The sequence below is a fragment of the Quercus lobata genome, chromosome 7 (assembly GCF_001633185.2).
Source record: "Quercus lobata isolate SW786 chromosome 7, ValleyOak3.0 Primary Assembly, whole genome shotgun sequence".
Lineage (NCBI taxonomy): Eukaryota > Viridiplantae > Streptophyta > Magnoliopsida > Fagales > Fagaceae > Quercus > Quercus lobata.
In genome coordinates, this window is record NC_044910.1 from 33,155,927 (window position 1) to 33,168,269 (window position 12,343).

The 12,343-nt window shown below is 32.6% G+C and overlaps 1 protein-coding gene across 1 annotated transcript; it reads left to right on the plus strand.

Annotated features, from left to right (window-relative positions):
• Window positions 1–9,671: 9,671 nt before the first annotated feature.
• Window positions 9,672–12,114, plus strand: LOC115951932. Its single transcript, XM_031069049.1, has 3 exons — window positions 9,672–10,849; window positions 11,666–11,841; window positions 11,984–12,114. The coding sequence occupies exons 1-3, from the start codon at window positions 9,672–9,674 to the stop codon at window positions 12,112–12,114; spliced, it is 1,485 nt and encodes a 494-aa protein (XP_030924909.1).
• Window positions 12,115–12,343: the final 229 nt, after the last annotated feature.

The following is a 12,343-nucleotide window of genomic DNA, read 5'->3' on the forward strand; positions in this document are numbered from 1 at the left end:
AACGTGACTCTCCGTCTCTTTTTTCTCTTTAGCAATGTTGAAAATAAGGTACCAATTTTAATTTTTTTTTTTGTCTTTATTAGAAACAAATTTTTATACTATTGAATCATTGATTTTGTACTATGAGATTTTTGTTTTTGTTGTGATATTGTCTTCTTAAACACTTATATATAATATTATTCAGTTTTTACTAAAAATTAGTTTAATTTGGTGGGATATATTTATTTTTAATTTCAAGTATATTTTTATTAATGAAATAAGTTTTATTAAATAAAATTGTAATAGTTGTGGCCAAATTAACAAGAAATAGAGTTTTACAAGGTGGGGTGAAGCTTCATGGGGCCCCAAGGGGCAGGGATTTGGGACAATAAAATTTTCCCCGCCCCATTGCCATCCCTATTCATAACATTCAAAATATTATTTAAATAGTAATAATAATTTCTGCACGTTGTAGATTTAACCAAGGTTATCAAAATCGGAATCCCACGTAGGATCGTGGATTGTAGGATCGAATTGTGGATTGTAAGATCCTACCTATTTTTATATTAAAAGCAAAAAACACATTGATAGTAACTTTGTATTTTGAATAATATTAATTCTTCCATAAAAGAAAATAAATAAATAAATATTTGTATCATATGATGCAATTTGCATCTCCTACATCACTATGTATATACTAACGAAACAAATATATTTAAGTTTTGACACAATGTATTTAAAAAGTTCAATGAATGTTTAATTAGAAACCAACCAAGTACCAAAATACTAGCACACGTTTTCCTTCGACAACAGCTATTGAACCCTCATTATCACCTAACATTGATAACCAAATGATAAAATAGTGATCACACATTCACACTATGCACATGTAACTTTTATTTTATTTTATTTTAAAAGCTATAAAGGAAGGCGTTAGAATTGTAACTTCATTATTTTCATCAAAATCTATACCATCATCTTCTGGTTAACACCCTTAGCTAACCACTCATCATCTGAGGACAAGTTCTTCAAATCAATTTCTTCTTTTGCACTTGATGGTTTATGTATTTTCTCTTTTATCTTCAAGTTTTACATAACAAATACCAAGTCATTTTTTTTTTTCCTAGTTTGAACGATTTTCTCCTTTTTTAGTGTACTTAAAGTTGTACCAATTTTAATAGAGAATTCTCAACTGGGGGGATAATATACCAAAGTCATTTGGTCTTACTATTCCAAATGCACTCCAATTACATTCACAACCGGAAGAGCTACATGTTAAGCTCAATATTCTTATAGCAAAATTTTTCAATTTAGGAAAGTCATCTCCATATGAGTCCCACCACTTAATTGATACATTTATGAAGTACAATGTCTTAGTCTTGAGATTAAAATTTACAACTTATAAAGATGAACTTAAAATTATAAAAAATAAATAAATAAACTAATTTTTACGTTTTGGTAGGATCGATAGAATCCCTTATGATCCTATGGTACTATACGATCCTACATGATCCTCCATATGATCCTACAATTTTTACGATCCTTGTGCGATTCTAAACATTTTGGTGAGATGAGATCATAAAATCATGTAATCCTATGATTCAGATCGCAATTTTGACAACCATGAATTTAACCATTAAACAGAAATAAAATTTTGAGATATTACCTCATTGGTGTTTAAAGTGCAGCTCATAATATGATAAACAATTTAAAGTCAATTCATGAATGTTTTTAGGTGGTGGAGTTGACACGTGTACTGGGTCACTATCTTGAGACGATACACGCCATCTATGGGATTTCCGATGTAGCAGACTAACAATATTGGCGTGTCATGCCCAGGATACAACAACCAAACCACCTTGCTGATTATCCTTACAAGCCTACACCATTTATAGGATATGAAGATTCCACACCCAATCTAATCAAGTCGGTTATGGGTTGGGCACAAACCAGACCCGTGGACAGCCTTAATCAATCACTAACGCAACCACGTACGATCAAAGAAATAATCTGTTTTATTTTTTATATATATTCATATAATTTTTATTTTATTTGCTGATTGTGAAAAACCAACTAAATAAATAATTTTAAAAAATGCAAGTGATAAGAAAATTATTCTAATAACCGTGGACAATGTTGTACATCAAAGAACGAAAGAAATCAATGAAAATTGTTCCATATATAGTCACTTACAATAAAATTTAGAAAGATATATCAACTTAACTTTTTTTTTTTAGACTCACCCCTCATGCGAGTGGAGGAACTGATGAACCATCTAGCAGACCTAAAAAATTTTCTAGTATCTTCCCAATGGCAGAGGGAAGCGGGGACTAGAGTAAGGTAGTCGAAACCATACTAGTATGTACCGTACTAGTACATATACCAGTATCGAAACGTCAACGTTTCATACCAGTTTAAATACTGGCCATACCGACCGATTTCAGGCAATACCGGGTGTACCGTCTGGTACAGGAAAAAAGCTTTTTTTTTTTTTTTTTTTTGTAATTTTTGTAAGGATAAAATGGTAACATACTTACATTAACTTATTAGTATTATTTGTTTTCTTAGTATGCAATGAACAATTAAGCTTTCTATTTTTTATATTGTGTTTTTTTTTTTTTAATTGATGCTAAAGTCTAAAATCATGAATAATTTGTTCTAAATTGAGGTAGTGTTTTATGATAAAATTTTATATTTATTATAATATATATACACACACATACACATACATACATACATACATATATATATATATATATATATAAATATAAAATATAACGATAAACCCAAAATGGTACACTGGTATTGATCGGTACCAAAACATATCATTCCACTGGTTTTTATTACTCTTATAACATATATAATTCATTAAGTTAAAAAATATATATATTTGATATATCTTTTCCAAAAAATAGATAAGTTTATATAAATAATTAATGCATTATTTTTTGCTCTAATTGTAGCTCGTTAAACTAAAGCGTATTCAAGATGTATGTTTCTAAGCCATAGCTAAGTCAATTAATATAAGAGATATCAGATATGGACAATATTTTTTATATATAAGAACATGATTACAGATTTTGTGGTTGAGAGTTAGAGATCCGTACTGCATTTATTTTTGTTATCTATGAATTTTTTTTGTTTTTTTTTTTGTTTTTCTTATTATTCTTATTATATTTTTCTTATATTGACTTGTATAATTTATGTATAAATATGTTACTCTTTCAATTTAATTTTAGTTATAGAATTATTTTGGTCCCCCTGAATATTTTTTTGGCTCTGCCGTTGTATCTTCTTGATCTTTTTTAAGAAATGAAGAATATCTGCACCTTACCTAGATCTTTTATATGAAAGTTAATGATTAATTATTTAATGCTTCTTTTTTCCAATACCTTGTACATTGGGCTAAACTATGAACCTATTCATTTGTTCTTAACCAATACTCTTTTTTATAGAGTTTCAACTTATGGCGTCCGCTTCTAGCAATTTTGCTCTTTATCATCAGACCAAGATACCAATCAGTTTTTTATGTAGGTGGAAATTGTAGCTGTGATGATTTACTTCATGGCCAAGTTCTCTAATTCAAGTCCAAGATGGCCCAGCTACGCCAAGTAAAAGAATAGAAGAAGCATCTAAACCTCAGATTTCTTATTCAATTATCGAAGACTTTGTTAGTTGAGCTAACTAGAACCTATACTTTGAGCATGCCTATCTATCATTCTATGCATTCAATTTTCATGCCTATACCCATAAATAAAATAAAAATAAAATTTTAATGCCTATATGTAGGATTGGTTGGTTGGTACGACATCAACAACATAATAATTATAATATTTAATTCAATTTTTTTTTTTTTATGTTTAAATTTTTCAATATATTACGGTGACCATTAACAATAACTTTTTTTTTACTTCTTTTGACAGCTTTTTGTCTTTTTGGCAAATTTACATCATTTTTTTTTTCAGCTTTATAAGCTATGGGGCTAGTTTCATAGAGAGAAAATATATATATTAAAATAAATTGTGGGACTACTTTTATGTCTTTTTTCTTTCATTTATCTAATTTTTTTTATTAAGTGAGACCCACATTAGGGAAACCTTAACAAGCACCCCACGGTGCTTGTTGGCATTTCCCTTCTTCTTTTTTTATGCTTTAGGACTTTCAAGTTTGACAAAAACATGGTGGTATATTTGAATGGATAAGTTAATGTATACAAGCACAACTGGGCCAGGCCGATGTCGTGGAGCTCGTGCCAAAAATGAAGAGCATTTCTCTATTTGTATCCATCTTTTGTCACCTATTTTCCACTTTTAATGCGAATATGCAGAAATTTTCAAATATTTGACTATAATTTGATTTTTGAGTATATATAATACTTCGTCCCATACATGCCAAATAAATAAATTAAAATTACCTTGAAAGTTTATTGTTCAACAAATTATATAATTTTTGGTTTCCATTAATAGTATTAATGTATTATACCCATAGTTCTCAAAATCCCGACTAAATCCTATGATTTTACGATCCCACCTACCCAAAACGATTCGGATCTTTCAAGAATCTTTTCAATCATTTAGGATCAGTAAGATCGTACAATTTTGACGATCCTAAACGATCATAATTTCTTGTAATCTTTTTTAACTTGACAAAAAACTCAGTTGGACCCAAATGAAAAATAACATCACTATTGGGTTAAAATGAATTGATCCCTTGCAAATTAATTAATTACCCAAGTTAATTAATTAGTCAAATTACATGCAATGGCATGGTAACACAAACAAATCACCAAAATATCTAAATGCACCAAAAAATAAATTTGACACAGGTGATTTGTTTACAAAGGGGGGAAACCACCAAGGCAAAACCCCACTGGGTGAATTTAAGATCACCACTCCCAAGAATCCACTATTATCAATCACAAGCTGTTACAAGTATAAGGAATCTTACCAAACCCATTGGCCTATCCCGAAATACCAACCTACAGTTGAACCCTTATCCTAATACCCAATTGGACTTGTATTATAGCGACAATCTATCCGTTCAATGCACGAATCCCAGTGCGTGACTAACCATTGATGCACAGATCTCTATACGTGACTAACTCACCAACTTGAAGAAGATTGTTGGCTGCAAAGTTCTTCAGTTCATTAACAATAAGGATCAGGAAGCTCCTTCGTCACAAAACCCTTGGTGTAAAGACACAGTAGCTTCTTCAGAGAGAATGATGAACTAGAACAATTTCTGCCTCCGGTCACACAATGCATGTGTGACAATCTTTAAAATAATCCTTATATATATCTAGGGTTATGAGAAAAGAAACCCTACACAAATACATAAGCATTGTCTAAAAATCAAATTTGAAATTTCTAATTTCGTAGTTCTTGACAAATACAGCTTGTGTCAAGCTTCTATTGAGCTTCAACATTAAATCTCGATAGAACTTTTCTGTCGAGATTGCTGTCGAGTTTTAATGAACAACTCTTCTTCACTTGTTTCTTGGTTAGATCTTCATGGCTTTAACACTTGACTTGAACAACATGTTTCTTGAAATCTTAAACTCATCCTAGATCTACCCAATTACAAGTAAAGTGAATTTTGTCAAAGGATTAGCCAATTATATAAAATATGTCCCTAACAATCCCAATAGACCATGTTTTGCTATTCTAATGTAGAGAGATAGAGTATAAATTGGACCCAAATGAAAAATAACATCCCAATAGAGAGTCATGTTTTGAGTTTTTTGGTCTCTTTAAATGATGCTTACAAATGAATGTAGTAATGTATGGTAATTACATCAAATTGAGCAAATTTATGAATAAATATATAATTTATGTGATTATTTAATATACCAATTTTTTTTTCTCAAATAGTGTAGGATCTTACAATCCATAATCCAATCCACAATCCCATTTATCTCCTTAGATCCTACGTAGAATCTCAATTTTGACAACCTTAATTATACCCTAACTTTTGACTAGAATGCAACATAGATGTGAAGATTCCACTTTACATTTGGTAAGTAATAGTATTTTACTTGTAATGAAGATAAGGGTGCATTTGGATAGGCTATTGCAAAACGGTATTTTGAGTTTAAAATAAGCGTTTGCAAAAAAAAAAAGTTATGAGGAGTTGCTATTGCAAAACAAAATTTTAGATTTTAAAAATGTGCTTTTAGGCCCATAGAATGCCTAACTAAATGAACTCTAAGGCTCCGTTTGGAAGTTCACAAGGGAATGAAATAGAATGATCATAAAGGAATGAAAAATAATGGAATGGAATGTATTTAAGTAAGGGAAAGGAATGAAAAAGAAAGGAATGAAAAAGAAAGGAATAGAATGGAATTAAGTAACTTTGTTTGGATGTTTTAAAATAAAGGAATGGAAATGAATGAAAATGAATAGAATGTAAGTAACCTTGTTTGGGAATAACATAGAGGGAAATGAATGAAATTATTTTATGATAATATTACTATTATACCCCTATTTTAAAGTATAAAGTTGAATATATAGGGGTATTTTGGGAGTTTTAGTAAAAAATTTATTAAATCTAATTATATTCCCTCTCATTTCTCCCAATTTCGGGAGGAATGAAAATTTGAGGTTTTAAGATAATAGAGAGGAATAAGTGTTCCCTCTTGCTTATTTCATTTCCTCCCACTTATGTGGCAGTAGGGAATAGTGACTTGACATGTTTTAATAATGACGTGGCAGTAGGGGCCGTTCCTTTGTTAATTGATGTTAGTATTACGTACGTGACATGTTTTTAACTGATATGGCATTTTTTAATTAAAATATTACAAAATTTACATTGACAAGTACTACGCATTTTATCATAAGAGCTTTAGAAACTTATGTGGCCTAATGCCACATCATCTACTAAAATACTAAATTCACACATCAGATTTTAATTAAGAATATATTATAATTTTAAACACACAAAAATCACCAAAACTGAATGATAAAAAATCTCAAGAGACTGTTCATATCCTCTACTGCTAGCATCAAAGCTTGAATCTCTACTTCTCCAACGTCTAAGCCTCCACTCCTCTTGAAGTCGTCAAATCCCAACAAAACTCTCCCTACTTCTTTTTAGGCTGGGTGTAGAGGCATTTAACCATAACTAATGGAGAAATGGCCATAACCATGGAGTTCCTTATGGGTCAACACCGAATCGAATGCTACAGGTGTGTATAGGAATGATCTATTGCTGCTTATTGAGTTATAAGCCTGCAATTTTCCTAAATCTTTCAGCTTTAAATTAGTTCCTTTCAATTTTATTCTAATCTAAATGTCCTAATTTGTATTGATTTCATTAGGGGGTTTCAAATCTAAAACTCCCGCCATTTTGTAATGGTACTATAGTTATGTAATGTACTATAAGCCTATTTAAAAAACTCAACATATTACTTTTGTGTTGTGTGTTCTAATAAGCATTACTGTTTCCAAAAAAAAAAAAAAAAAATGTAAATCTCCTATGGCTACACAATTGTATTTGCTGTAGATAAAGATAATCTAAACTAAACCCACCCTACTCCCACTTTCTCCATTTACACTACAACAACAATAGCGAAACTTGAATTTTTCACAGCCAAGCACGGTTGGCTTCAACATCGACAGTTTTGGTAGTTTTAGGCAAGGTTGTTAAACCCGGACCAGACCATACGGTCCGACCAGGAAACCCGTGAACCATTCAGTTTCACGGTCCGTTTAAGGTAAGGAACCATTCCATGCGAAAAAAGCATGGACCCGTCTGGACCGCGGTCCGACCATCCGGTTCTGTGAACCATGGCCAGTTCACACGGTTTGAACAGTTGCATTGTTTCAACCTTAAAACGACGTCGTTCCACCCTTTTTTTCCCCCTCCTATACAGCGTCGTTCCACCTTTTTTTTTTTTAACCCTCTCTCAAAAATCACTCTCGACCTCTTCCAGTCTTCCTCACTCCGAAACCCTCTCTCAAATCTCAATCACTCCGAAACCCTCACTCTCTCAATCACTCTCTCGTCTCTGCCTCTATCCCTCATCGCCGTCGCACTGTCGCAGCTCAGCCCAGATCGCCATCGTTCCACCCTTGTTCGATCTTTTCCTCACTCTCTCAAAGTCTCAATCACTCTCTCGTCTCTGCCTCTCTCCCTCGACGCCGTCACAATGTCGCAGCTTTACCCAGATCTCTTCCTCACTCTCTCAAAGTCTTAATCACTCTCTCATCTCTGCCTCTCTCCCTTGTCGCCGTCGCAGCTCAGCCCAGATCGTAGCTCACTCTCTCACGCTCATCTCTGCCTCTCTCCCTCATCGCCGTCGCAGCTCACTCTGTGCTTCGTTGCTGTCGTCGTCGCCGTCGTTTGGTACTTTATTACCTCTAATATGTTTTTTCTTTATTAATATTTGCAAGTTGATTGTGGATGATGATATAGATCTGAAGTGTTGGTGTGTAAATTGATTTGGGTCAATTGAAAATGTGGATGATTGTGGATGATGATATAGATCTAAAGCGGATGATGATATAGATTTGAAGGTTCTTGCTGAAGCTTAGAATCATGCTCCTCTTGGGTTTCTGTCTGCCAAAATCACTGCTTCTTGCTGCATGTTTTTTTTGTATTTTTTATTGCTGTTGGTTTCAATAATATCTACTTCATTCTTGTTCTCAGTATCTATATTTTTTTAGTTCTTTTACGAAATTCAACTTGGCTGTTTGTTACATTTGCTTTACTATTGTGATTTCCTATTTTAATCCAATTGAATTTATTCATTATTTGTCCATGAAAACGATTACAGGGTTTAATCTGTTTTGGTATCAACTCTTGTAAACGGTTTAATCACTAATTTGTCCATGAAAACACTTTTAAAAACTAGAATGCACAGATAGTAACTCATCCAAGATTTCATTAACATTTTTCTCTAACTTGTCCATTGAACCTATTTAGCATGCAATTAATCATGATATTACAGGGTTGCATATTTATCATCATGCCCATATCAATTGTAAATTTATTGTTGATTGTGGAAAGCTTTTTGTTTTTGTTTTTTGTTTTTTTTTTGTTTTTGTTTTTTTTTTTTTTTTTCTTCTTAATCTGTATTTTCTTGTTTAACAATGGATTTAGTTGGATGAATTACGTATTGTTTGTCTTGGTTGTTTGTCAAAATAGGTTTCTAATTTGTATATTACCTTATTCTCAAATTTTTTAGGTGCTTGAAGTTTATGATTCTCTCTATATCAGCACCTATAGATCAATTTGTGATTCCTTGACTCTATGACTTTGTGTATATTAGTTTGTAAATTTGACTTTGTGTATGAAGTTGTGATTCTTTGACTATCTGTATTTCCAAAATTGCGTGTTTGATTGGTTGTTTAGTCTTTTAGATTAAAATGGAAACAGAGACCGGGTCTACTCCATCACATGAAGTTGATTCCAATGTAATGGAGTCTAGCTTTAGAGTAAGGGAAAAGGTTGATCCGGCTTAGGAACATTTTAGCCTTGGGGCAAATGAGAAGGGACGGAATACTTTTACATGTATGTATTGTAGGCAAACATATAAAGGTGGGGGTATTAATAGGATGAAAAAACACCTTGCGGGGATAAAAGGTGATATTGGATCATGTAAAAAGGTTTCTCATGATGTGAGATACCAAATGTTGGAATATGTGAAGGAGTTTGAGTTGAAGAAAAAAGCTGAGAAACAACGTTAAGAAGAAATGTTTAGTGTGCCTTCCACAAATAGTGATATGCAAGAAGATGAAGATGTTCAAGAAGTATTTAGTAGTGGGTTGCCTAAAAAACCTGTTTTAGGTAAAATAAAGGGTACAAATCCAGTGGATAATTACTTTGCTCCAAGAACTACTCCAAGAGCTCAACCTGGTCTTAAAAGTGTGTTCCAAAGTAAAGAAATGGTGAGGCAAGCTGATATGGCTATTGCAAGGTTTCCGTATGACAATTGCATTCCTTTTAATGTAGTGAATTCAGTGTACTACCAAAAGATGATTAATGCCGTAGCTGCTGCTGGTCTTGGCTACAAAGGTCCATCTTATCATGCTATACGAGTCCCTTTGTTGAGGGATCAAAAGAAAGAGGTTCAGTTGTTGGTTGAGTCACAACGTAGGCTTTGGGCAGAAGTTGGATGTACACCTATGGCTGATGGTTGGACAGATACTAGATATAGGTCATTGATTAATTTCCTTGTTTATTATCCTAGGGGAATGGTATTTGTAAAATCAGTTGATGCCTCAGATATTGTGAAGAGTACTAGAAACTTATTTAAACTATTTGATGAAGTAGTTACATGGGTTGGTCCAAAAAACATAGTTCACATGGTTACTGATAATGCTTCCAATTATGTATCTGCTGGTAAATTGTTGTGTGAAAAATATAAAACTATAAGTTGGTCTCCTTGTGCAGCACATTGCTTGAATCTTGTGTTACAGGATATGGGAGTCATGCCTCATATGGAGAGACTCAAAAAACGTGCATCCAAAGTTACAATTTTTATTTATAATCATGTGGCTTTGATTGCTTGGTTAAGGAAGAGACCTGGTTGGACAGATATTGTACGTGTAGGAGCAACAAGATTTGCTACTACTTTCCTTTCATTTGGAAGTCTTCATGTGCATAAGCATGACTTGCAAGCCTTAGTGACTAGCAAGTTCTTTGTGGACAATAGATTGGCAAGAGAGTCAAAGGAAAAAGAAGTAGTTTCTATCATTTTAGATAATTCTTTTTGGGATGATATTAATGTTCTTGTCAAGATTTCATCGCCACTCATTCGTTTGTTACGGATTTTTGATTCTGATCAAAGGCCTGCAATAGGATATGTGTATGAGGGCATGCATAGAGCACGGTTGGGAAGCAAGAAGATCTTCCGAATGAAGAAGCACTTGTATAAGCCATACACCTCAATTATAAAAAACTGTTAGGACAAACATTTGTGTAAAGATCTTCATGCTGCTGCATATTGGTTAAATCCCGCTTTTCAATATGATGAGGAGAATTTTTGTCAAAAACCAGCAATACATATGGCTGTTTTGGACTACATTGGGACAAAATATTATGGTGACAAAGAAAAGGTAATTAAGGAAACCCAATATTTTTGAGACCGTATTGGGAGCTTTGATAGAGATCCTGCATTGTCAACAAGCACAACCACTCATCCAGGTGAGAAGTAATTAGTTTACTTTAATGCTATATGTTTATTAAAGGATATAGTGCTGCATTCAAGTAATTAGTGTTACATTCAAGTAAAGGATATAGTGTTGCATTCAAGTAATGTAGTTGGGAATCTAATTACTTTAATACTATATGTTGAGAATCTAGTCTTGGACTATATGTTTATGTTAATTAATGTTAGATTATGTTGTGTTATGAAAATCAGATGAATGGTGGAAGTTGTGAGGTGCTGATGCTCCAAACTTGCAAAAATTGGCAATTAGAATCCTTAGCCAAACTTCCGCCTCTTCTGGATGTGAGCGTTGTTGGAGTTTATTTGACCAAATACATTCTAAGAGGAGAAATAGGTTGGAGCATCAAAGGCTCAATGATCTTGTGTTTGTTCATCAAAACTTGCGATTGAAACATAGGTAACTAAATGCTATATCTTGTCATTATATTAATTTTTAAGAAGTCATTTATATAATGTAATTGTTAGATACTAATTATGTTCAAATTCCAATAATGAGCATGACATTTTATGATGCAGGCTTTACAATAAAAAGTTTAATTTTGACCCCATTGATTATGCAAGTATCGACAAAACTGATTTTTGGGTATTTGTGGAAGAGGAAGACCCATATCTTAATTATGAAGAGTTGAAGAATGCAATTTATGAAGAGGGTGCATATCCAGCAAGTGCAGGGCCTTCTTCTAATATTGAAGGTTAGTTTATATGTAAACAATTTGATAACCTATAGGTTTATCAAAAAATTTGATAACCTATAGTGATTTTTCTTTTATTTTTTTATGCTTGTGTAAACATTATAATGATTTTTCTTTTTATTTTGTTCAAACTTGTGTGTAGAATCTGTAGATGATAGCAGTGAGGTTGAAGGAATTGATTTGGGAACATTTGGACAACCTGTTGGCCCTCCTCCTGGGTTTCCAGGGAATGATGATGAGCATGATAACTATCATGACATTGATGATTTATGATCATAATAATTCTGTTTGAACTTTGAAGTTTTATTTTGTATTTTAGAGATAATTTCTATGTCTTTTTGTAAGAAGGTTGGAAAACATTTCTATGTATTCTGTTTGTGTACTGTAACATTTTAGAGATAATTTCAATGTGTAGTTGTATTATGAGAAACAATGTGTAGTTGTATTTTGGATTAACATGAAATGTCTCTCTGTGAGCTGTGTATTTTAAAGCATGAGTTTT